This window comes from Anthonomus grandis, chromosome 12 (assembly GCF_022605725.1).
Source record: "Anthonomus grandis grandis chromosome 12, icAntGran1.3, whole genome shotgun sequence".
Classification (NCBI taxonomy): Eukaryota; Metazoa; Arthropoda; class Insecta; order Coleoptera; family Curculionidae; genus Anthonomus; species Anthonomus grandis.
Genome location: NC_065557.1, coordinates 1108852 through 1136801, shown reverse-complemented (window position 1 = coordinate 1136801; position 27950 = coordinate 1108852). Strand labels below are relative to the sequence as shown.

At 25.3% G+C, this 27950-nt stretch overlaps 1 protein-coding gene across 1 annotated transcript in view; it reads right to left on the bottom strand.

Moving 5' to 3' along the window:
- Positions 1-63: 63 nt before the first annotated feature.
- The window catches only part of LOC126743181 (integrin alpha-5-like), a 29967-nt gene continuing 2080 nt past the window's right edge, over positions 64-27950 (bottom strand). Inside the window, exons 9-20 of the mRNA XM_050450163.1 lie at positions 24233-24475; positions 23892-24174; positions 23544-23839; positions 8554-8726; positions 8293-8500; positions 6365-6528; positions 6137-6317; positions 5845-6088; positions 615-696; positions 436-562; positions 278-346; positions 64-214 (exon numbers count right to left, since the gene is read on the bottom strand). Of these exons, the coding sequence (XP_050306120.1) occupies positions 176-214; positions 278-346; positions 436-562; positions 615-696; positions 5845-6088; positions 6137-6317; positions 6365-6528; positions 8293-8500; positions 8554-8726; positions 23544-23839; positions 23892-24174; positions 24233-24475 (2109 nt within the window). The 3' untranslated portion in view covers positions 64-175. The remainder of the gene's footprint in view (positions 215-277; positions 347-435; positions 563-614; positions 697-5844; positions 6089-6136; positions 6318-6364; positions 6529-8292; positions 8501-8553; positions 8727-23543; positions 23840-23891; positions 24175-24232; positions 24476-27950) is intronic.

The following is a 27950-nucleotide window of genomic DNA, read 5'->3' as shown; positions in this document are numbered from 1 at the left end:
ATTTATTGTCTTTTTTTAATTGTTTAACTTTCAGTTTGTAAATGGGCGCACTCATGTAAGACGTTTCTTATACTTTTCATAATTATTAATTTGTTTATTGTTGTTATTATGTTAATTAATAACTGGTGACTCGTAACATTGTTGAAAACACTTCATAATATGATTTCTGGAAAATTTAGGAAGTTTGGCTGTCAGGCGCTCTCATGGATGTTCTCTAAATAAAAAAAATATAATTAATTAATTAAAAATAAAAATTAAATATTTTTAAAAATTGTACTTTTTCGGCTTCAGCTTCTGCTATACCCTCCTTTACCAGTACCTTATATTCCCTTTTGAAAAATTGACACTAAAAATTAAATTTTTATTTAGAAATTATAATTAAATATTTATAGAGATTTTTAAAAAAAAATTTATTATGTTAGATTGACTGCTGACCTTATATAATATGAAAATGACGGCCATGAGTAAAACGGTCCCGATTTGTGATGCAATTAAAAAAGTCCACAATGGTATATAGAAAAACTCCTCGAAAATTATCGAGAAAGTACTGGTAACTAATAATCTATAAATAAATAATTAATTAAATATAAATAATTTATTTATTAATTGTTTACCTGTCAGTGGTGTTTTGTTGTAGCAGTATAGGGAGGTACGCGATTCGGTTTTTTGTTATGAGCTCGTCACTGAATTGTTTTGCTGGAAAAATGCGTTTTTTTTTTCAAAATGTTGAGTTTTTCTGATTTTTGAAAAAAAAAATCAAAATTTTCAAAAAATCTTTTTTTACCGATTTCTGAAATTTTTGAAAAACATTTTGAGAAACGCTGAAATAGGTGTCAAATGAAATTAATCAAATAATCTATATGGCAATTTTCAAAAATCAGCGGTTCCAAAACTTTTGAGTTTTGTGTATTTTTTCGAAAAAAAAATCAAAATTTTCAAAAAATCTTTTTTATTGATTTCTGAAAAACATTTTGAGAAACGCTGAAATAGGTGTCTAATGAAATTAATCAAAGAATCTATATAGCAATTTTCAAAAATCAGCGGTTCCAAAATTTTAAGTTATTTTGACTCTTTTGAAAAAAAAAATAAAATTTTTCAAAAAAATCCTTTTTACTGATTTCTGAAATTTTTGAAAAACATTTTGAGAAACGCTGAAATAGGTGTCAAATGAAATTAATCAAAGAATCTATATGGCAATTTTCAAAAATCAGCGGTTCCAAAACTTTTGAGTTTTGTGAATTTTTTTGACAAAAAAATCAAAATTTTCAGAAAATCTTTTTTTATTGATTTCTGAAAAACATTTTGAGAAACGCTGAAATAGGTGTCTAATGAAATTAATCAAAGAATCTATATGGCAATTTTCAAAAATCAGCGGTTCCAAAATTTTGAGTTTTGTGAATTTTTTTGACAAAAAAATCAAAATTTTCAGAAAATCTTTTTTTATTGATTTCTGAAAAACATTTTGAGAAACGCTGAAATAGGTGTCTAATGAAATTAATCAAAGAATCTATATGGCAATTTTCAAAAATCAGCGGTTCCAAAATTTTGAGTTTTGTGAATTTTTTCAAAAAAAAAATCAAAATTTTCAAAAAAATTTTTTTTATTGATTTTTGAATTTTTTGAAAAACATTTTGAGAAACGCTGAAAAAGGTGTCTAATGAAATTAATCAAAGAATCTATATAGCAATTTTCAATAATCAGCGTTTTCAAAATTTTGAATAATTTTGACTTTTTTGAAAAAAAAAATCAAAATTTTCAAAAAATCTTTTTTTACTAATTTCTGAAATTTTTGAAAAACATTTTGAGAAACGCTGAAATAGGTGTCTAGTGAAATTAATCAAAGAATCTATATGGCAATTTTCAAAAATCAGCGGTTCCAAAATTTTGAGTTGTGTGAATTTTTTCGAAAAAAAAATCAAAATTTTCAAAAAATCTTTTTTTATTGATTTCTGAAAAACATTTTGAGAAACGCTGAAATAGGTGTCTAGTGAAATTAATCAAAGAATCTATATGGCAATTTTCAAAAATCAGCGGTTCCAAAATTTTGAGTTTTGTAAATTTTTTTGAAAAAAAAATCAAAATTTTCAAAAAATCTATTTTTACTGATTTTTGAAAAACATTTTGAGAAACGCTGAAATAGGTGTCTAGTGAAATTAATCAAAGAATCTATATGGCAATTTTCAAAAATCAGCGGTTCCAAAATTTTGAGTTGTGTGAATTTTTTCGAAAAAAAAATCAAAATTTTCAAAAAATCTTTTTTTATTGATTTCTGAAAAACATTTTGAGAAACGCTGAAATAGGTGTCTAGTGAAATTAATCAAAGAATCTATATGGCAATTTTCAAAAATCAGCGGTTCCAAAATTTTGAGTTTTGTAAATTTTTTTGAAAAAAAAATCAAAATTTTCAAAAAATCTATTTTTACTGATTTTTGAAAAACATTTTGAGAAACGCTGAAATAGGTGTCTAGTGAAATTAATCAAAGAATCTATATGGCAATTTTCAAAAATCAGCGGTTCCAAAATTTTGAGTTGTGTGAATTTTTTCGAAAAAAAAATCAAAATTTTCAAAAAATCTTTTTTTATTGATTTCTGAAAAACATTTTGAGAAACGCTGAAATAGGTGTCTAGTGAAATTAATCAAAGAATCTATATGGCAATTTTCAAAAATCAGCGGTTCCAAAACTTTGAGTTTTGTGAATTTTTTTGAAAAAAAAATCAAAATTTTCAAAAAATCTTTTTTTATTGATTTCTGAAAAACATTTTGAGAAACGCTGAAATAGGTGTCTAGTGAAATTAATCAAAGAATCTATATGGCAATTTTCAAAAATCAGCGGTTCCAAAACTTTAAGTTTTGTGAATTTTTTCGAAAAAAAAATCAAAATTTTCAAAAAATCTTTTTTTATTGATTTCTGAAAAACATTTTGAGAAACGCTGAAACAGGTGTCTAGTGAAATTAATCAAAGAATCTATATGGCAATTTTCAAAAATCAGCGGTTCCAAAATTTTGAGTTTTGTAAATTTTTTTGAAAAAAAAATCAAAATTTTCAAAAAATCTATTTTTACTGATTTTTGAAAAACATTTTGAGAAACGCTGAAATAGGTGTCTAGTGAAATTAATCAAAGAATCTATATGGCAATTTTCAAAAATCAGCGGTTCCAAAATTTTGAGTTGTGTGAATTTTTTCGAAAAAAAAATCAAAATTTTCAAAAAATCTTTTTTTATTGATTTCTGAAAAACATTTTGAGAAACGCTGAAATAGGTGTCTAGTGAAATTAATCAAAGAATCTATATGGCAATTTTCAAAAATCAGCGGTTCCAAAATTTTGAGTTTTGTAAATTTTTTTGAAAAAAAAATCAAAATTTTCAAAAAATCTATTTTTACTGATTTTTGAAAAACATTTTGAGAAACGCTGAAATAGGTGTCTAGTGAAATTAATCAAAGAATCTATATGGCAATTTTCAAAAATCAGCGGTTCCAAAATTTTGAGTTGTGTGAATTTTTTCGAAAAAAAAATCAAAATTTTCAAAAAATCTTTTTTTATTGATTTCTGAAAAACATTTTGAGAAACGCTGAAATAGGTGTCTAGTGAAATTAATCAAAGAATCTATATGGCAATTTTCAAAAATCAGCGGTTCCAAAACTTTGAGTTTTGTGAATTTTTTTGAAAAAAAAATCAAAATTTTCAAAAAATCTTTTTTTATTGATTTCTGAAAAACATTTTGAGAAACGCTGAAATAGGTGTCTAGTGAAATTAATCAAAGAATCTATATGGCAATTTTCAAAAATCAGCGGTTCCAAAACTTTAAGTTTTGTGAATTTTTTCGAAAAAAAAATCAAAATTTTCAAAAAATCTTTTTTTATTGATTTCTGAAAAACATTTTGAGAAACGCTGAAACAGGTGTCTAGTGAAATTAATCAAAGAATCTATATGGAAATTTTCAAAAATCAGCGGTTCTAAAATTTTGAGTTACGTGAATTTTTTCGAAGAAAAAATCAAAATTTTCAAAAAAATTTTTTTTTAATTTTTAAAATTTTTTGAAAAACATTTTGGGAGACGTTGAAAAATGTGTTTTTAAACTTTTGAATTTTTCTACATTTAAAAAAATAATTTAACATTTTGGGATCCGCTGAAATAGGTATTTAATAAAATAATTAAACAAATTATATATGTAGATAGTATATATATCAAAAAACTAATCTTTCATTTTATCTGCATTTTTTGAAAAAAATTTAACTTTTTTTTATTATGGTTTCCCTTTTTTTGCTGAACATTTTGGGAGACGCTGGAATACGTACATAATTAAATGTATGTTTCTTTTTCAAAAATTTGACTTGTTTGACAAAATAAATTAAAAATTTTCAAAATTACATAATATGACAAAACTAGGACTAACGTCCAAGGTATGTGGAGTAAAATATGAAATGCGTAGTCCTGAACAGTGGTCCGAAACATTTTTATTTATAATATTTATAAAGTGGTTTTATAGCAATTTTATGCTTATTTTTGGGGTAACTTTGCCTCGATTTTCTGAAACTCCCTGTACACTTACGGAAAATTTTATAATAAAAAAAAAGATAGTCCAAGGTGTAAAGAGTAACCTATCAAAAACTCAACCTTGTACAGTGGTTTTAAATAGTTTTATTTTTACTTTTTGTAAAGAGGTTTTAAGGGAATATTCATGTTTTTTTTGGGGTAACTTTGTCCAATTTCCTGGGACACCCTGTACATTTGTGAAAAATTTTATAATAAGGAAAAAGTTAGTCTAAGGTGTGAAGAGTAACATAACAAAAATCCAACCCTGTACAGTGGCTCTAAATATTTTTATTGTTAATTTTTGTAAAGTGGTTTTATAGGAGTTATCATGTTTTTCTTGTGGTAACTTTGTCCGGATTTCCTGGGACACCCTGTATATTTATGAAAAATTTTATAATAAGGAAAAAGTTAGTCTAAGGTGTGAAGAGTAACATATCAAAAACTCAACTTAGTACAGTGGTTTTAAATAGTTTTATTTTTACTTTTTATAAAGAGGTTCTAAGGGAATATTCATGTTTTTTTTGGGGTAACTTTGTCCAATTGCCTGGGACACCCTGTACATTTGTGAAAAATTTTATAATAAGGAAAAAGTTAGTCTAAGGTGTGAAGAGTAACATATCAAAAATCCAACCCTGTACAGTGGCTCTAAATATTTTTATTGTTAATTTTTGTAAAGTGGTTTTATGGGAGTTATCATGTTTTTCTTGTGGTAACTTTGTCGGATTTCCTGGGACACCCTGTATATTTATGAAAAATTATGTAATAAAAAAAAAGTTAGTCCAAGGGGTGAAGAGTAACATATCAAAAATCCAACCCTGTACAGTGGCTCTAAATATTTTAATTTTTGTAAAATGGTTTTATGGGAATTTTCATTTTTTTTCTTGTGGTAACTTTGTCCCTACTTCCAGGGACACCCTGTACATTTATAGAAAATTATGTAATAAAGAAAAAGTTAGTCTAAGGTGTGAAGAGTAAGATATCAAAAACTCAACTTTGTACAGTGGTCCTAAATATTTATTTGCAGAATGGTTTATGCCAATTTTCATGATTTTTCTTAAAGAAACTTTGTCCCAATTTTCTCGTATATCCTGAATATTTAAGAAAAAACGCGTAATAAGGAAAAAGTTAGTGCAAGGTGTGAAGAGTAACATCTCGAAAGTCCAACCCTGTACTGTAAATCATCTTTTACAATTTTTTGAAAAACATTAAATAGGTATCGATATAGGACAAAGTTATTCTTTCTGGGTGTAACATTTATTATATCATTGAGTAAATTTCCAATTTGTATTCACTTTAACAAACCCTTACCAAACAATTTAGCGACAAAAACCATCCTAACCTCAACCACAGCTTTCTCATTGGAATTCCTCAATACGCCGGTACAATTGAACCGTTTACACTCATAAACACCATCGCAAAACACCAAAATAGTCCCGTTAAACATCTCCAACTGATCGGAAAAATGTTCCATAACCTCCTTATGACCCACATAAGCCGCATCCTTACTCTCCTGGCAAGTTATTAGGTCTGCACTATTACCCTCGATAGCACCCTAAAAATCACCATAAAAGATTTGAAACAATAAGCAGGAATTGCCCACCATAATTTCCAAAATGTTCACCAAATCGTCCTGGTGATTACGTTTGATCAGCGGCACCAAAAGTGTCAGGTTCAACGTTAATGGGGACGGTCCGTATTTGCTTATGGTAAACTTATGGACCACTTCGGAATCGTTCGATTCGATCGTCCTCAATAGGGCGATGTTTTCTGGAACAGACTTTCTGGAAAGAAACGTGGATTTTTTTTGTTCACATCAGTTTGGACTTACCCGAACACGTTTGACGTACTGTTAACGACGATCGGAATTTTTATAACGGTTTGGTGCAATCCGGAGTATTTTTCGCTGTTCCTTCCTGCACATTGAACCGATATATTGATGGGAATTTCCAGGTTGTTTAGGTCCAGATTCTTGATATCGAAAGTGTAGAGCTCCTTAAATAATTTCTTTGAATTTCAATATTATGTACAGGGAATTCGAGGATAGTCATTTGGATATTCAAGCCTTTACAAAAATCCAAATAGTTCGAAAACTTATGCATGGATTTTTGTGATTTTACTTTCATATAAAAGCTATTAAGTTTCTTTATCAAAAAGGTCCCTACAAGTTTTCTTGTAAATAGAACTGTCTTGGAATTATTGACAAGTTTTTCCATGGTACGATAAAAATCTTGACTCTATCAAAGGCTTTAGAAAAATCTTAATATCTTGAAAACTCATGCATCGATTTTATTGATTTAAGTTTCATATGAAAGCCGATGAGTTTCTTTATCAAAAAGGTCCCTACAAGTTTCCTTGTAAATACAACTGTCTTGGAGTTATCGACAAGTTTTTCCATGGTACGATAAAAATCTTGACTCTATCAAAGGCTTTAGAAAAATCTGAATATTTTGAAAACTCAAGCACCGATTTTATTGATTTAAGTTTCATATGAAAGCCGATGAGTTTCTTTATCAAAAAGGTCCCTACAAGTTTCCTTGTAAATACAACTGTCTTGGAGTTATTGACAAGTTTTTCCATGGTACGATAAAAATCTTAACTCTATCAAAGGCTTTAGAAAAATCTGAATATTTTGAAAACTCATGCACCGATTTTATTGATTTAAGTTTCAAATGAAAGCCGATGAGTTTGTTTATCAAAAAGGTCCCTACAAGTCTTCTTGTAATTACAACTGTCTTGGAGTTATTGACAAGTTTTTCCATGGTACGATAAAAATCTTGACTCTATCAAAGGCTTTAGAAAAATCAAAATATTTCGAAAACTCATGCATTGATTTTATTGATTTTAGTTTCAAATGAAAGCCGATGAGTTTCTTTATCAAAAAGGTCCCTACAAGTTTCCTTGTAAATACAACTGTCTTGGAGTTATTGACAAGTTTTTCCATGGTACGATAAAAATCTTGACTCTATCAAAGGCTTTAGAAAAATCAAAATATTTTGAAAACTCATGCACCGATTTTATTAATTTTAGTTTCTTATGAAAGCCGATGAGTTTGTTTATCAAAAAGGTCCCTACAAGTTTCCTTGTAAATACAACTGTCTTGGAGTTATTAACAAGTTTTTCCATGGTACGATAAAAATCTTGACTCTATCAAAGGCTTTAGAAAAATCTAAATATTTTGAAAACTCATGCACCGATTTTATTGATTTAAGTTTCAAATGAAAGCCGATGAGTTTGTTTATCAAAAAGGTCCCTACAAGTTTTCTTGTAAATACAACTGTCTTGGAGTTATCGACAAGCTTTTCCATGGTACGATAAAAATTTTGACTCTATCAAAGGCTTTAGAAAAATCTGAATATTTTGAAAACTCATGCACCGATTTTATTGATTTGAGTTTCAAATGAAAGCCGATGAGTTTCTTTGTCAAAAAGGTCCCTACAAGTTTCCTTGTAAATACAACTGTCTTGGAGTTATTGACAAGTTTTTCCATGGTACGATAAAAATCTTGACTCTATCAAAGGCTTTAGAAAAATCTAAATATTTTGAAAACTTATGCACCGATTTAATTGATTTTACTTTTATATGAAAGCCAATGAGTTTCTCTTAAAAAAATGCCTTTACAACATTTCTTGTAAATAGAACCGTTTAGGAGCTATTGAGAGTTCTTTTCAAGCATTGACGAAAATGTTGATACCATCAAAACACTCACATTTAGTCCAGAAAAAACCTCGAATCTGGTATACACCTTATATACTATACCTTGCCCATAGATCCTTTAGCCAGTTTATCCCTAAAAGGGCAAACGTACTCATCATTTTCACTTCTACACGAAGAATTCTTCGGTACAATAAAACCCGGGGTCCTAATGATGAATTCGCAATTGTAAGCGGGATCTGCGGATTCTGCGTTGGATACCAATAGCTCCAATGCGAAATCTGTGACGTCACTACCCAGGACGATGCTCTTCCTTTAGGTAAATGATGGTTTTATGGACAAAATATGGTGAATTGGAGGTTTTACCTGTTGCTAATGACGGTCAAACGGATCCCTGTCATGCAGACGTTTCCGTTACCGCATCCGATGTCGTACCGGAAGTTTTTCTCGACTTTTTTGGGACCCAGTGCGACTATTTGGGTCCCCAAGGGGTTTAGGGCTGCCTCGAATTTGAACGAGGAAAAGTCCTTTTTCATTGGCTGGAATTTCGAGAAAAAAACCGAATAGGAAAAGGGAGTTTTCGCAGAAGAGGTTGTAACTTAAAGGAGTGATTTTTTTGGAAAATGTTATTAATTTGAAAATTAGTGAGGTTAGAAAATGGAAAATTTGTAAAAAGATTGTTTGAATTATTTCATTGGACACCTGTTTTAGGAATTTTCGAAAAAATATACAGGACGCTCAAAAAAAATTATTTTTTAAAAAAAATTAAATTTTTCAAAAAAATCACAAAATGCCTATAATTCAAAAAGTAGTAAAGTTAGAAATTTGAAAATTTCTATGAAGATTCACTGAATTAATTCATTAGACACCTATTTCAGGAATTTTCGAAAAAATATACAGGACGCTCAAAAAATTTAATTTTTCAAAAAAATCACAAAATGCCTATAATTCAAAAAGTAGTAAAGTTAGAAATTTGAAAATTTATACGAAGATTCACTGAATTAATTCATTAGACACCTATTTGAGGAATTTTCGAAAAAATATACAGGACGCTCAAAAAAAATTATTTTAAAAAAAAAATTAAATTTTTCAAAAAAATCACAAAATGCCTATAATTCAAAAAGTAGTAAAGTTAGAAATTTGAAAATTTATACGAAGATTCACTGAATTAATTCATTAGACACCTATTTGAGGAATTTTCGAAAAAATATACAGGACGCTCAAAAAAAATTATTTTAAAAAAAAATTTAAATTTTTCAAAAAAATCACAAAATGCCTATAATTTAAAAAGTAGTAAAGTTAGAAATTTGAAAATTTATACGAAGATTCACTGAATTAATTCATTAGACACCTATTTGAGGAATTTTCGAAAAAATATACAGGACGCTCAAAAAAAATTATTTTTAAAAAAAAATTAAATTTTTCAAAAAAATCACAAAATGCCTATAATTCAAAAAGTAGTAAAGTTAGAAATTTGAAAATTTATATGAAGATTCACTGAATTAATTTATTAGACACCTATTTCAGGAATTTTCTAAAAAATATACAGGACGCTCAAAAAAAATTAAATTTTTCAAAAAAATTAAATTTTTCAAAAAAATCACAAAATGCCTATAATTCAAAAACTAGTAAAGATAGAAATTTGAAAATTTCTATGAAGATTCCTTGAATTAATTCATTGGACACCTATTTCAGGAATTTTCAAAAAAATATACAGGACGCTCAAAAAAAATATTTTTTTAAAAAAATTACATTTTTTAAAAAAATCACAAAATGCCTATAATTCAAAAAGTAGTAAAGTTAGAAATTTGAAAATTTCTATGAAGATTCATTGAATTAATTCATTAGACACCTATTTCAGAAATTTTCGAAAAAATATACAGCACGCTCAAAAAAAATTATTTTTAAAAAAAAATTAAATTTTTCAAAAAAATCACAAAATGCCAATAATTCAAAAAGTAGTAAAGTTAGAAATTTGAAAATTTATATAAAGATTTACTGAATTAATTCATTAGACACCTATTTCAGGAATTTTTAAAAAAAATATACAGGACGCTCATAAAAAATTTATTTTGAAAAAAAAAAGATTTTTCAAAAAAATCACAAAATGCCTATAATTCAAAAACTAGTAAAGATAGAAATTTGAAAATTTCTATGAAGATTCCTTGAATTAATTCATTGGACACCTATTTCAGGAATTTTCAAAAAAATATACAGGACGCTCAAAAAAAATATTTTTTTAAAAAAATTACATTTTTTAAAAAAATCACAAAATGCCTATAATTCAAAAAGTAGTAAAGTTAGAAATTTGAAAATTTCTATGAAGATTCATTGAATTAATTCATTAGACACCTATTTCAGAAATTTTCGAAAAAATATACAGCACGCTCAAAAAAAATTATTTTAAAAAAAAATTAAATTTTTCAAAAAAATCACAAAATGCCAATAATTCAAAAAGTAGTAAAGTTAGAAATTTGAAAATTTATATAAAGATTTACTGAATTAATTCATTAGACACCTATTTCAGGAATTTTTAAAAAAAATATACAGGACGCTCATAAAAAATTTATTTTGAAAAAAAAAAGATTTTTCAAAAAAATCACAAAATGCCTATAATTCAAAAACTAGTAAAGATAGAAATTTGAAAATTTCTATGAAGATTCCTTGAATTAATTCATTGGACACCTATTTCAGGAATTTTCAAAAAAATATACAGGATGCTCATAAAAAATTTATTTTGAAAAAAAAAAGATTTTTCAAAAAAATCACAAAATGCCTATAATTCAAAAACTAGTAAAGATAGAAATTTGAAAATTTCTATGAAGATTCCTTGAATTAATTCATTGGACACCTATTTCAGGAATTTTCAAAAAAATATACAGGACGCTCAAAAAAAATATTTTTTTAAAAAAATTACATTTTTTAAAAAAATCACAAAATGCCTATAATTCAAAAAGTAGTAAAGTTAGAAATTTGAAAATTTCTATGAAGATTCATTGAATTAATTCATTAGACACCTATTTCAGAAATTTTCGAAAAAATATACAGGACGCTCAAAAAAAATTATTTTTAAAAAAAATTAAATTTTTCAAAAAAATCACAAAATGCCTATAATTCAAAAAGTAGTAAAGTTAGAAATTTGAAAATTTATATAAAGATTTACTGAATTAATTCATTAGACACCTATTTCAGGAATTTTTAAAAAAAATATACAGGACGCTCATAAAAAATTAATTTTGAAAAAAAAAAGATTTTTCAAAAAAATCACAAAATGCCTATAATTCAAAAACTAGTAAAGTTAGAAACTTGAAAATGTCTATGAAGATTCATTGAATTAATTCATTAGACACCTATTTCAGGAATTTTCGAAAAAATATACAAGACTCTCAAAAAAAATTATTTTTTAAAAAAAATTAAATTTTCCAAAATAATCACAAAATGCCTATAATTCAAAAAGTAGTAAAGTTAGAAATTTGAAAATTTCTATGAAGATTCCTTGAAATAATTCATTAGACACCTATTTCAGGAATTTTCAAAAAAATATACAGGATGCTCATAAAAAATTTATTTTGAAAAAAAAAAGATTTTTCAAAAAAATCAGTATAGTAAAGTTAGAAAGTTGAAAATGTCTATGAAGATTCATTGAATTAATTCATTAGACACCTATTTCAGGAATTTTCGAAAAAATATACAAGACGCTCAAAAAAAATTATTTTTTAAAAAAAATTAAATTTTTCAAAAAAATCACAAAATGCCTATAATTCAAAAAGTAGTAAAGTTAGAAATTTGAAAATTTATATGAAGATTTACTGAATTAATTTATTAGACACCTATTTCAGGAATTTTCGAAAAAATATACAGGACGCTCAAAAAAAATTATTTAAAAAAAAAATTACATTTTTCAAAAAAATCACAAAATGCCTATAATTCAAAAAGTAGTAAAGTTAGAAATTTGAAAATTTCTATGAAGATTCATTAAATTAATTCATTAGACACCTATTTCAGGAATTTTCAAAAAAATATACAAGACGCTCAAAAAAAATTATTTTTTAAAAAAAATTAAATTTTTCAAAAAAATCACAAAATGCCTATAATTCAAAAAGTAGTAAAGTTAGAAATTTGAAAATTTATATGAAGATTCACTGAATTAATTTATTAGACACCTATTTCAGGAATTTTCGAAAAAATATACAGGACGCTCAAAAAAATATTTAAAAAAAAAAATTAAATTTTTCAAAAAAATCACAAAATGCCTATAATTCAAAAACTAGTAAAGTTAGAAATTTGAAAATTTCTATGAAGATTCCTTGAATTAATTCATTAGAAACCTATTTCAGGAATTTTCAAAAAAATATACAGGACGCTCAAAAAAATATTTAAAAAAAAAAAATTAAATTTTTCAAAAAATCACAAAATGCCTATAATTCAAAAACTAGTAAAGTTAGAAATTTGAAAATTTCTATGAAGATTCATTGAATTAATTCATTAGACACCTATTTCAGGAATTTTCGAAAAAATATACAGGACGCTCAAAAAATTAAATTTTTCAAAAAAATCACAAAATGCCTATAATTCAAAAATTAGTAAAGTTAGAAATTTAAAAATTTATATGAAGATTCACTGAATTAATTCATTAGACACCTATTTCAGGAATTTTCTAAAAAATATACAGGACGATCAAAAAAAATTATTTTAAAAAAAAAATTAAATTTTTCAAAAAAATCACAAAATGCCTATAATTCAAAAAGTAGTAAAGTTAGAAATTTGAAAATTTATATGAAGATTCACTGAATTAATTCATTAGACACCTATTTCAGGAATTTTCGAAAAAATATACAAGACGCTTAAAAAAAATTATTTTTTAAAAAAAATTAAATTTTCCAAAATAATCACAAAATGCCTATAATTCAAAAAGTAGTAAAGTTAGAAATTTGAAAATTTCTATGAAGATTCCTTGAAATAATTCATTAGACACCTATTTCAGGAATTTTCAAAAAAATATACAGGACGCTCATAAAAAATTTATTTTGAAAAAAAAAAGATTTTTCAAAAAAATCACAAAATGCCTATAATTCAAAAACTAGTAAAGTTAGAAAGTTGAAAATGTCTATGAAGATTCATTGAATTAATTCATTAGACACCTATTTCAGGAATTTTCGAAAAAATATACAGAACGCTCAAAAAAAATTATTTTTTGAAAAAAAAAAGATTTTTCAAAAAAATCACAAAATGCCTATAATTCAAAAAGTAGTTAAGTTAGAAATTTGAAAATTTCCATGAAGATTCATTGAATTAATTCATTGGACACCTATTTCAGGAATTTTCAAAAAAATATACAGGACGCTCAAAAAAAATTATTTTTTAAAAAAAATTAAATTTTTCAAAAAAATCACAAAATGCCTATAAATCAAAAACTAGTAAAGTTAGAAATTTGAAAATTTCTATGAAGATTCATTGAATTAATTCATTAGACACCTATTTCAGGAATTTTCGAGAAAATATACAGGACGCTCAAAAAAAATTATTTTTTAAAAAAAATTAAATTTTTCAAAAAATCACAAAATGCCTTCAATTCAAAAAGTAGTAAAGTTAGAAATTTAAAAATTTCTATGAAGATTCATTGAATTAATTCATTAGACACCTATTTCAGGAATTTTCAAAAAAATATACAGGACGCTCAAAAAAAATTATTTTTTAAAAAAAATTAAATTTTTCAAAAAAATCACAAAATGCCTATAATTCAAAAAGTAGTAAAGTTAGAAATTTGAAAATTTCTATGAAGATTCACTGAATTAATTCATTAGACACCTATTTCAGGAATTTTCGAAAAAATATACAGGACACTCAAAAAAAATTATTTAAAAAAAAAAATTAAATTTTTCAAAAAAATCACAAAATGCCTATAATTCAAAAAGTAGTAAAGTTAGAAATTTGAAAATTTCTATGAAGATTCATTGAAATAATTCATTAGACACCTATTTCAGGAATTTTCGAAAAAATATACAGGACGCTCAAAAAAAATTATTTTTAAAAAAATAAAATTTTCCAAAAAAATCACAAAATGCCTATAATTCAAAAAGTAGTAAAGTTAGAAATTTGAAAATTTATATGAAGATTCACTGAATTAATTCATTAGACACCTATTTCAGGAATTTTCGAAAAAATATACAGGACACTCAAAAAAAATTATTTAAAAAAAAAAATTAAATTTTTCAAAAAAATCACAAAATGCCTATAATTCAAAAAGTAGTAAAGTTAGAAATTTGAAAATTTCTATGAAGATTCATTGAAATAATTCATTAGACACCTATTTCAGGAATTTTCGAAAAAATATACAGGACGCTCAAAAAAAATTATTTTTAAAAAAATAAAATTTTCCAAAAAAATCACAAAATGCCTATAATTCAAAAAGTAGTAAAGTTAGAAATTTGAAAATTTCTATGAAGATTCACTGAATTAATTCATTAGACATCTATTTCAGGAATTTTCGAAAAAATATACAGGACGCTCAAAAAAAATTATTTTTTAAAAAAAATTAAATTTTCCAAAAAAATCACAAAATGCCTATAATTCAAAAACTAGTAAAGTTAGAAATTTGAAAATTTCTATGAAGATTCATTGAATTAATTCATTAGACACCTATTTCAGGAATTTTCGAAAAAATATACAGGACGCTCAAAAAATTTAATTTTTCAAAAAAATCACAAAATGCCTATAATTCAAAAACTAGTAAAGATAGAAATTTGAAAATTTCTATGAAAATTCCTTGAATTAATTCATTGGACACCTATTTCAGGAATTTTCGAAAAAATATACAGGACGCTCAAAAAAAATTATTTTTTAAAAAAAATTAAATTTTTCAAAAAAATCACAAAATGCCTATAATTCAAAAAGTAGTAAAGTTAGAAATTTGAAAATTTCTATGAAGATTCAGTGAATTAATTCATTAGACACCTATTTCAGAAATTTTCGAAAAAATATACAGGACGCTAAAAAAAAATTATTTTTTAAAAAAAATTAAATTTTCCAAAATAATCATAAAATGCCTATAATTCAAAAAGTAGTAAAGTTAGAAATTTGAAAATTTCTATGAAGATTCACTGAATTAATTCATTAGACACCTATTTCAGGAATTTTCGAAAAAATATACAGGACGCTCAAAAAAAATTATTTTAAAAAAAAAATTAAATTTTTCAAAAAAATCACAAAATGCCTATAATTCAAAAACTAGTAAAGTTAGAAATTTGAAAATTTCTATGAAGATTCACTGAATTAATTCATTAGACACCTATTTCAGGAATTTTCGAAAAAATATACAGGACGCTCACAAAAAAATTATTTTTAAAAAAAAATTAAATTTTTCAAAAAAATCACAAAATGCCTATAATTCAAAAACTAATAAAGTTAGAAATTTGAAAATTTCTATGAAGATTCCTTGAATTAATTCATTAGACACCTATTTCAGGAATTTTCAAAAAAAATTATTTTTTAAAAAAAATTAAATTTTTCAAAAAAATCACAAAATGCCTATAATTCAAAAACTAATAAAGTTAGAAATTTGAAAATTTCTATGAAGATTCATTGAATTAATTCATTAGACACCTATTTCAGGAATTTTCGAAAAAAAATACAGGACGCCCAAAAAAAATTATTTTTTAAAAAAAATTAAATTTTTCAAAAAAATCACAAAATGCCTATAATTCAAAAAGTAGTAAAGTTAGAAATTTGAAAATTTCTATGAAGATTCATTGAAATAATTCATTAGACACCTATTTCAGGAATTTTCAAAAAAATATACAGGACGCTCAAAAAAAATTATTTTTTAAAAAAAATTAAATTTTTCAAAAAAATCACAAAATGCCTATAATTCAAAAAGTAGTAAAGTTAGAAATTTGAAAATTTCTATGAAGATTCAGTGAATTAATTCATTAGACACCTATTTCAGAAATTTTCGAAAAAATATACAGGACGCTAAAAAAAAATTATTTTTTAAAAAAAATTAAATTTTCCAAAATAATCATAAAATGCCTATAATTCAAAAAGTAGTAAAGTTAGAAATTTGAAAATTTCTATGAAGATTCACTGAATTAATTCATTAGACACCTATTTCAGGAATTTTCGAAAAAATATACAGGACGCTCAAAAAAAATTATTTTAAAAAAAAAATTAAATTTTTCAAAAAAATCACAAAATGCCTATAATTCAAAAAGTAGTAAAGTTAGAAATTTGAAAATTTCTATGAAGATTCACTGAATTAATTCATTAGACACCTATTTCAGGAATTTTCGAAAAAATATACAGGACGCTCAAAAAAAATTATTTTAAAAAAAAAATTAAATTTTTCAAAAAAATCACAAAATGCCTATAATTCAAAAACTAGTAAAGTTAGAAATTTGAAAATTTCTATGAAGATTCACTGAATTAATTCATTAGACACCTATTTCAGGAATTTTCGAAAAAATATACAGGACGCTCACAAAAAAATTATTTTTAAAAAAAAATTAAATTTTTCAAAAAAATCACAAAATGCCTATAATTCAAAAACTAATAAAGTTAGAAATTTGAAAATTTCTATGAAGATTCCTTGAATTAATTCATTAGACACCTATTTCAGGAATTTTCAAAAAAAATTATTTTTTAAAAAAAATTAAATTTTTCAAAAAAATCACAAAATGCCTATAATTCAAAAACTAATAAAGTTAGAAATTTGAAAATTTCTATGAAGATTCATTGAATTAATTCATTAGACACCTATTTCAGGAATTTTCGAAAAAAAATACAGGACGCCCAAAAAAAATTATTTTTTAAAAAAAATTAAATTTTTCAAAAAAATCACAAAATGCCTATAATTCAAAAACTAGTAAAGTTAGAAATTTGAAAATTTCTATGAAGATTCATTGAATTAATTCATTAGACACCTATTTCAGGAATTTTCGAAAAAATATACAGGACGCTCAAAAAATTTAATTTTTCAAAAAAATCACAAAATGCCTATAATTCAAAAACTAGTAAAGATAGAAATTTGAAAATTTCTATGAAAATTCCTTGAATTAATTCATTGGACACCTATTTCAGGAATTTTCGAAAAAATATACAGGACGCTCAAAAAAAATTATTTTTTAAAAAAAATTAAATTTTTCAAAAAAATCACAAAATGCCTATAATTCAAAAAGTAGTAAAGTTAGAAATTTGAAAATTTCTATGAAGATTCAGTGAATTAATTCATTAGACACCTATTTCAGAAATTTTCGAAAAAATATACAGGACGCTAAAAAAAAATTATTTTTTAAAAAAAATTAAATTTTCCAAAATAATCATAAAATGCCTATAATTCAAAAAGTAGTAAAGTTAGAAATTTGAAAATTTCTATGAAGATTCACTGAATTAATTCATTAGACACCTATTTCAGGAATTTTCGAAAAAATATACAGGACGCTCAAAAAAAATTATTTTAAAAAAAAAATTAAATTTTTCAAAAAAATCACAAAATGCCTATAATTCAAAAACTAGTAAAGTTAGAAATTTGAAAATTTCTATGAAGATTCACTGAATTAATTCATTAGACACCTATTTCAGGAATTTTCGAAAAAATATACAGGACGCTCACAAAAAAATTATTTTTAAAAAAAAATTAAATTTTTCAAAAAAATCACAAAATGCCTATAATTCAAAAACTAATAAAGTTAGAAATTTGAAAATTTCTATGAAGATTCCTTGAATTAATTCATTAGACACCTATTTCAGGAATTTTCAAAAAAAATTATTTTTTAAAAAAAATTAAATTTTTCAAAAAAATCACAAAATGCCTATAATTCAAAAACTAATAAAGTTAGAAATTTGAAAATTTCTATGAAGATTCATTGAATTAATTCATTAGACACCTATTTCAGGAATTTTCGAAAAAAAATACAGGACGCCCAAAAAAAATTATTTTTTAAAAAAAATTAAATTTTTCAAAAAAATCACAAAATGCCTATAATTCAAAAAGTAGTAAAGTTAGAAATTTGAAAATTTCTATGAAGATTCATTGAAATAATTCATTAGACACCTATTTCAGGAATTTTCGAAAAAATATACAGGACGCTCAAAAAAAATTATTTTTTAAAAAAAATTAAATTTTTCAAAAAAATCACAAAATGCCTATAATTCAAAAAGTAGTAAAGTTAGAAATTTGAAAATTTCTATGAAGATTCACTGAATTAATTCATTAGACACCTATTTCAGGAATTTTCAAAAAAATATACAGGACGCTCAAAAAAAATTATTTTTTAAAAAAAATTAAATTTTTCAAAAAAATCACAAAATGCCTATAATTCAAAAAGTAGTAAAGTTAGAAATTTGAAAATTTCTATGAAGATTCAGTGAATTAATTCATTAGACACCTATTTCAGAAATTTTCGAAAAAATATACAGGACGCTAAAAAAAAATTATTTTTTAAAAAAAATTAAATTTTCCAAAATAATCATAAAATGCCTATAATTCAAAAAGTAGTAAAGTTAGAAATTTGAAAATTTCTATGAAGATTCACTGAATTAATTCATTAGACACCTATTTCAGGAATTTTCGAAAAAATATACAGGACGCTCAAAAAAAATTATTTTAAAAAAAAAATTAAATTTTTCAAAAAAATCACAAAATGCCTATAATTCAAAAAGTAGTAAAGTTAGAAATTTGAAAATTTCTATGAAGATTCACTGAATTAATTCATTAGACACCTATTTCAGGAATTTTCGAAAAAATATACAGGACGCTCAAAAAAAATTATTTTAAAAAAAAAATTAAATTTTTCAAAAAAATCACAAAATGCCTATAATTCAAAAACTAGTAAAGTTAGAAATTTGAAAATTTCTATGAAGATTCACTGAATTAATTCATTAGACACCTATTTCAGGAATTTTCGAAAAAATATACAGGACGCTCACAAAAAAATTATTTTTAAAAAAAAATTAAATTTTTCAAAAAAATCACAAAATGCCTATAATTCAAAAACTAATAAAGTTAGAAATTTGAAAATTTCTATGAAGATTCATTGAATTAATTCATTAGACACCTATTTCAGGAATTTTCGAAAAAAAATACAGGACGCCCAAAAAAAATTATTTTTTAAAAAAAATTAAATTTTTCAAAAAAATCACAAAATGCCTATAATTCAAAAACTAGTAAAGTTAGAAATTTGAAAATTTCTATGAAGATTCATTGAATTAATTCATTAGACACCTATTTCAGGAATTTTCGAAAAAATATACAGGACGCTCAAAAAATTTAATTTTTCAAAAAAATCACAAAATGCCTATAATTCAAAAACTAGTAAAGATAGAAATTTGAAAATTTCTATGAAAATTCCTTGAATTAATTCATTGGACACCTATTTCAGGAATTTTCGAAAAAATATACAGGACGCTCAAAAAAAATTATTTTTTAAAAAAAATTAAATTTTTCAAAAAAATCACAAAATGCCTATAATTCAAAAAGTAGTAAAGTTAGAAATTTGAAAATTTCTATGAAGATTCAGTGAATTAATTCATTAGACACCTATTTCAGAAATTTTCGAAAAAATATACAGGACGCTAAAAAAAAATTATTTTTTAAAAAAAATTAAATTTTTCAAAAAAATCACAAAATGCCTATAATTCAAAAACTAGTAAAGTTAGAAATTTGAAAATTTCTATGAAGATTCATTGAATTAATTCATTAGACACCTATTTCAGGAATTTTCGAAAAAATATACAGGACGCTCAAAAAATTTAATTTTTCAAAAAAATCACAAAATGCCTATAATTCAAAAACTAGTAAAGATAGAAATTTGAAAATTTCTATGAAAATTCCTTGAATTAATTCATTGGACACCTATTTCAGGAATTTTCGAAAAAATATACAGGACGCTCAAAAAAAATTATTTTTTAAAAAAAATTAAATTTTTCAAAAAAATCACAAAATGCCTATAATTCAAAAACTAATAAAGTTAGAAATTTGAAAATTTCTATGAAGATTCCTTGAATTAATTCATTAGACACCTATTTCAGGAATTTTCAAAAAAAATTATTTTTTAAAAAAAATTAAATTTTTCAAAAAAATCACAAAATGCCTATAATTCAAAAACTAATAAAGTTAGAAATTTGAAAATTTCTATGAAGATTCATTGAATTAATTCATTAGACACCTATTTCAGGAATTTTCGAAAAAAAATACAGGACGCCCAAAAAAAATTATTTTTTAAAAAAAATTAAATTTTTCAAAAAAATCACAAAATGCCTATAATTCAAAAACTAGTAAAGTTAGAAATTTGAAAATTTCTATGAAGATTCATTGAATTAATTCATTAGACACCTATTTCAGGAATTTTCGAAAAAATATACAGGACGCTCAAAAAATTTAATTTTTCAAAAAAATCACAAAATGCCTATAATTCAAAAACTAGTAAAGATAGAAATTTGAAAATTTCTATGAAAATTCCTTGAATTAATTCATTGGACACCTATTTCAGGAATTTTCGAAAAAATATACAGGACGCTCAAAAAAAATTATTTTTTAAAAAAAATTAAATTTTTCAAAAAAATCACAAAATGCCTATAATTCAAAAAGTAGTAAAGTTAGAAATTTGAAAATTTCTATGAAGATTCAGTGAATTAATTCATTAGACACCTATTTCAGAAATTTTCGAAAAAATATACAGGACGCTAAAAAAAAATTATTTTTTAAAAAAAATTAAATTTTCCAAAATAATCATAAAATGCCTATAATTCAAAAAGTAGTAAAGTTAGAAATTTGAAAATTTCTATGAAGATTCACTGAATTAATTCATTAGACACCTATTTCAGGAATTTTCGAAAAAATATACAGGACGCTCAAAAAAAATTATTTTAAAAAAAAAATTAAATTTTTCAAAAAAATCACAAAATGCCTATAATTCAAAAACTAGTAAAGTTAGAAATTTGAAAATTTCTATGAAGATTCACTGAATTAATTCATTAGACACCTATTTCAGGAATTTTCGAAAAAATATACAGGACGCTCACAAAAAAATTATTTTTAAAAAAAAATTAAATTTTTCAAAAAAATCACAAAATGCCTATAATTCAAAAACTAATAAAGTTAGAAATTTGAAAATTTCTATGAAGATTCCTTGAATTAATTCATTAGACACCTATTTCAGGAATTTTCAAAAAAAATTATTTTTTAAAAAAAATTAAATTTTTCAAAAAAATCACAAAATGCCTATAATTCAAAAACTAATAAAGTTAGAAATTTGAAAATTTCTATGAAGATTCATTGAATTAATTCATTAGACACCTATTTCAGGAATTTTCGAAAAAAAATACAGGACGCCCAAAAAAAATTATTTTTTAAAAAAAATTAAATTTTTCAAAAAAATCACAAAATGCCTATAATTCAAAAAGTAGTAAAGTTAGAAATTTGAAAATTTCTATGAAGATTCATTGAAATAATTCATTAGACACCTATTTCAGGAATTTTCGAAAAAATATACAGGACGCTCAAAAAAAATTATTTTTAAAAAAATAAAATTTTCCAAAAAAATCACAAAATGCCTATAATTCAAAAAGTAGTAAAGTTAGAAATTTGAAAATTTATATGAAGATTCCTTGAATTAATTCATTAGACACCTATTTCAGGAATTTTCAAAAAAATATACAGGACGCTCAAAAAAAATTATTTTTTAAAAAAAATTTAATTTTTCAAAAAAATCACAAAATGCCTATAATTCAAAAACTAGTAAAGTTAGAAATTTGAAAATTTCTATGAAGATTCATTGAATTAATTCATTGGACACCTATTTCAGGAATTTTCGAAAAAATATACAGGACGCTCAAAAAAAATTATTTTTAAAAAAATAAAATTTTCCAAAAAAATCACAAAATGCCTATAATTCAAAAAGTAGTAAAGTTAGAAATTTGAAAATTTATATGAAGATTCACTGAATTAATTCATTAGACACCTATTTCAGGAATTTTCAAAAAAATATACAGGACGCTCAAAAAAAATTATTTAAAAAAAAAAATTAAATTTTTCAAAAAAATCACAAAATGCCTATAATTCAAAAAGTAGTAAAGTTAGAAATTTGAAAATTTCTATGAAGATTCATTGAATTAATTCATTAGACACCTATTTCAGGAATTTTCGAAAAAATATACAGGACGCTCAAAAAAAATTATTTAAAAAAAAAAATTAAATTTTTCAAAAAAATCACAAAATGCCTATAATTCAAAAACTAGTAAAGTTAGAAATTTGAAAATTTCTATGAAGATTCACTGAATTAATTCATTAGACACCTATTTCAGGAATTTTCAAAAAAATATACAGGACGCTCAAAAAAAATTATTTAAAAAAAAAAATTAAATTTTTCAAAAAAATCACAAAATGCCTATAATTCAAAAAGTAGTAAAGTTAGAAATTTGAAAATTTCCATGAAGATTCACCGAATTAATTCATTAGACACCTATTTCAGGAATTTTCGAAAAAATATACAGGACGCTCAAAAAAAATTATTTTTAAAAAAAAATTAAATTTTTCAAAAAAATCACAAAATGCCTATAATTCAAAAACTAGTAAAGTTAGAAATTTGAAAATTTCTATGAAGATTCCTTGAATTAATTCATTGGACACCTATTTCAGGAATTTTCGAAAAAACATACAGGACGCTCAAAAAAAATTATTTTTAAAAAAAAATTAAATTTTTCAAAAAAATCACAAAATGCCTATAATTCAAAAACTAGTAAAGTTAGAAATTTGAAAATTTCTATGAAGATTCCTTGAATTAATTCATTGGACACCTATTTCAGGAATTTTCGAAAAAACATACAGGACGCTCAAAAAAAATTATTTTTAAAAAAAAATTAAATTTTTCAAAAAAATCACAAAATGCCTATAATTCAAAAACTAGTAAAGTTAGAAATTTGAAAATTTCTATGAAGATTCCTTGAATTAATTCATTGGACACCTATTTCAGGAATTTTCGAAAAAACATACAGGACGCTCAAAAAAAATTATTTTTTAAAAAAAATTAAATTTTTCAAAAAAATCACAAAATGCTTATAATTCAAAAAGTAGTAAAGATAAAAATTTGAAAATTTATATGAAGATTCATTGAATTAATTCATTAGACACCTATTTCAGGAATTTTCGAAAAAACATACAGGACGCTCAAAAAAAATTATTTTTTGAAAAAAATTAAATTTTTCGAAAAAATCACAAAATGCCTATAACTTACAAACTACCAAAGTTAGAAATTTGAAAATGTATAGCTACATTCCTTGAATTAAACCATTCGACGCCAATTTGAGGATTTTTCAAAAAAATCATCAAACACACCTTGAACCAATAAAAAGAGCATTTTTACCTTCAATTTAACAATAAACTCTACAGTCTTTTTACCCCCCGAGGGCACAACCACCATCTCGTTCACCCTCTCCATTTTCGCCCTATAGTCCAACCGGATATCGACCATAAACCCGACCTCCTTTACATGGACCAAATGACTTCTAGTCCTAAAATCCAAGTCCAAAAACACCTTAAACTCATCAGTAGTCTCTTTAATGGCCTTTATAGATGAACCCAACGTGGCCGAATACTCTACGATTGCCTTACTTTTACTTAAAAACACTTGGTCAGTTTTATATGCACCGATGGCAATATCTACAAACAAACAAATAAATAAATAAATAAAATAAATAACCGAAGGTGGCACCGTTGTGTCCGTTATTATCCACGTCATTCCCTCTGGATAAACCCGCCCCGAACCCTTTACTATCGTCTGCACCGATTAGTCTTTGACTAAATTCCAACCCTTCAGGGCCGCCCTTGTATATGTAGACTGCACCCCTGCCGTTGTCTTCATACGGGGCTGAAATCGCCACGTCATTGAAACCATCCAGATCGAAATCTCCAATTGAGGTTATTGAGGTGCCAAATCTGGCTCCTGGACGATTGGATCCGGTCAATTTGACTTGACGTTCTTGGAAAAAGACCGTCTACATAAAAAAAGACTATTTTTAGCAAATATTCACTTTTTGGACTAAATGGTCTCACTTTAATAGTAGTTTGTCTTTTTTGGTAACCTTTGTCGAATGGTAATCCGAGATAAGAGTAGACACGTCCCTCGTCATAAGTTGATCCTCCGCTAGTAGGAGCTCCTACCAACAAGTCCAATATTCCATCCCTGTTTAAGTCGATGGATAAGAGTGAGGAGGCGAAATAGGAGCCGAACTCTTTGCCCCATTCGGTGTGTATTTCTTCAAATTTCCTTCTTTGGTTCAGTGTGTAAACTGTCACCTGAACAAGAAGGATGAGAATTGTTAAAAATTTCAAAAACTTATAGGAATATTCTCGTGAAATAAAAGGGAGCATGTTTAGAGGAATGTTCTCTACAAATGTTGTTTAGGATTCAAAACAGTCCAAGCAAAGGCTTCGGGTGTATCCAAGATTGTAAGCAGTGGTGTCACTGATTAAGGTGACCACTGATTTCAAAGTCCGGTATCTCAAAAACTAGTAAGAATATTCCCATGAAACAAAAACGAGAATATTCTAAGGAATATTCCCTAAAAATATTGTTTGAAGTTCAAAGTAGTCCAGACGAAAGTTTCCGAAATATTTGACTATTTAGACAACAGTGTCTAAAAAGAATCCTTGATCATCAAGGTGATCACTGACTTCAAAGTCCAATATCTTAAAAACTAATAGGAATATTCCCATGAAAGAAAAACGAGAATATTCCAAGGAATATTCCCTAAAAATATTGTTTAAGGTCCAAAGTAGTCCAGACAAAAGTTTCCGAAATATTTGAATTTTTAGACAACAGTGTCTAAAAAGAATCCTTGATCATCAAGGTGATCACTGACTTCAAAGTCCAATATCTCAAAAACTAATAAGAATATTTCCATAAAACAAAAACGAGAATATTCTAAGGAATATTCCCTAAAAATATTGTTTAAGGTCCAAAGCAGTCCAAGCAAAAGTTTCCAAAATATTTGACTTTTTAGGCAGGGGTGTCTAAAAAAATGCTTGATCATCAAGGTGATCACTGACTTCAAAGTCCAATATCTCAAAAACTAATAAGAATATTTCCATGAAGCAAAGACAAGAATATTCTAAGGAATATTCTCTAAAAAAATTGTTTAAGGTTCAAAGCAGTCTAAGTAATGGTTTCGGGTATATCCAACTTTGTAGGCAGTGGTGTCTAAAAATCATGTTTGTTTATCAAGGTGACCACTGACTTCAAAGTCCAATATCTCAAAAACTAGTAAGAATATTCCCATGAAACAAAAATGAGAATATTCTAAGGAATGTTCCCTAAAAAAATTGTTTAAGGTTCAAAGCAGTCTAAGTAAAGGTTTCGGGGATATCCGACTTTGTAGGCAATGGTGTCTAAAAATCATGTTTGTTTATCAAGGTGACCACTGATTTCAAAATTCATTATCTCAAAAATTAGTAAGAATATTCCCATGAAACAAAAATGAGAATATTCTAAGGAATATTCCCTAAAAAAATTGTTTAAGGTTCAAAGCAGTCTAAGTAAAGGTTTCGGGGATATCCGACTTTGTAGGCAGTGGTGTCTAAAAATCATGTTTGTTTATCAAGGTGACCACTGACTTCAAAGTCCAATATCTCAAAAACTAATAGGAATATTCCCATGAAACAAAAACGAGTATATTCTTAGGAATATTCCCTAAAAATATTGTTTAAGGTTCAAAGTAGTCTAAATAAAGGTTTCGGAGATATCCGACTTTGTAGGCAGTGGTGTCTAAAAATCATGTTTGTTTATCAAGGTGACCACTGATTTCAAAATTCATTTTCTCAAAAACTAGTAAGAATATTCCCATAAAACAACAACGAGAATATTCTAAGGAATGTTCCCTAAAAAAATTGTTTAAGGTCCAAAATAGTCCAAACAAAAGTTTCCGAAATATTTGACTATAACAGCAGTGTCTAAAAAGAATCCTTGATCATCAAGGTGATCACTGACTTCAAAGTCCAATATCTCAAAAACTAATAAGAATATTTCCATGAAACAAAAACAAGAGTATTCTAAAGAATGTGCCCTAAAAAAAATATTTAAGGTTCAAAGCAGTCTAAGTAAAGTTTTCGGGAATATCCGACTTTGTAGGCAGTGGTGTCTAAAAATCATGTTTGTTTATTAAGGTGACTACTGACTTTAAAGTCCAATATCTCAAAAACTAATACGAATATTCCCATGAAACAAAAACGAGAATATTCTAAGGAATGTTCCCTAAAAAAATTGTTTAAGGTCCAAAGTAGTCCAAACAAAAGTTTCCGAACTATTTGACTATTTAGACAGCGGTGTCTAAAAGAATCCTTGATCATGAAAGTGACCACTGACTTCAAAGTCCAATATCTTAAAAACTAATAGGAATATTCCCATGAAACAAAAATGAGAATATTCTAAGGAATGTTCCCTAAAAAAATTGTTTAAGGTTCAAAGCAGTCTAAGTAAAGGTTTCGGGGATATCCGACTTTGTAGGCAATGGTGTCTAAAAATCATGTTTGTTTATCAAGGTGACCACTGATTTCAAAATTCATTATCTCAAAAATTAGTAAGAATATTCCCATGAAACAAAAATGAGAATATTCTAAGGAATATTCCCTAAAAAAATTGTTTAAGGTTCAAAGCAGTCTAAGTAAAGGTTTCGGGGATATCCGACTTTGTAGGCAGTGGTGTCTAAAAATCATGTTTGTTTATCAAGGTGACCACTGACTTCAAAGTCCAATATCTCAAAAACTAATAGGAATATTCCCATGAAACAAAAACGAGTATATTCTTAGGAATATTCCCTAAAAATATTGTTTAAGGTTCAAAGTAGTCTAAATAAAGGTTTCGGAGATATCCGACTTTGTAGGCAGTGGTGTCTAAAAATCATGTTTGTTCATTAAGGTGACTACTGACTTTAAAGTCCAATATCTTAAAAACTAATAGGAATATTCCCGTGAAACAAAAACGAGCATATTCTAAGGAATATTCCCTAAAAATATTGTTTAAGGTTCAAAGTAGTCTAAATAAAGGTTTCGGAGATATCTGACTTTGTAGGCAGTGGTGTCTAAAGATCATGTTTAATTATCAAGGTGACTACTGATTTCAAAGTTCATTTTCTCAAAAACTAGTAAGAATATTCCCATGAAACAAAAACGAGAATATTCTAAGGAATATTCCCTAAAAAAATTGTTTAAGGTTCAAAGTAGTCTAAATGAAGGTTTCCGAAATATTTGACTTTTTAGACAGCAGTGTCTAAAAAGAATGTTTGATCATCAAGGTGACCACTGACTTCAAAGTCCATTATTTAAAAAACTAATAAGAATATTCCCATGAAACAAAAACGAGAATATTCTAAGGAATGTTCCCTAAAAAAATTATATAAGGTTCAAAGTAGTCTAAATAAAGGTTTCGGAGATATCTGACTTTGTAGGCAGTGGTGTCTAAAAATCATGTTTGTTCATTAAGGTGACTATTGACTTTAAAGTTCATTTTCTCAAAAACTAGTAAGAATATTCCCATGAAACAAAAACGAGAATATTCTAAGGAATATTCCCTAAAAGTATTGTTTAAGGTCCAAAGTAGTCCAAGCAAAAGTTTCCGAAATATTTGACTTTTTAGACAACAGTGTCTAAAAAGAATCCTTGATTATCAAGGTGATCACTGAATTCAAAGTCCAATATCTTAAAAACTAATAAGAATATTTCCATGAAACAAAAACGAGAGTATTCTAAGGAATATTCCCTAAAAAAATTGTTTAAG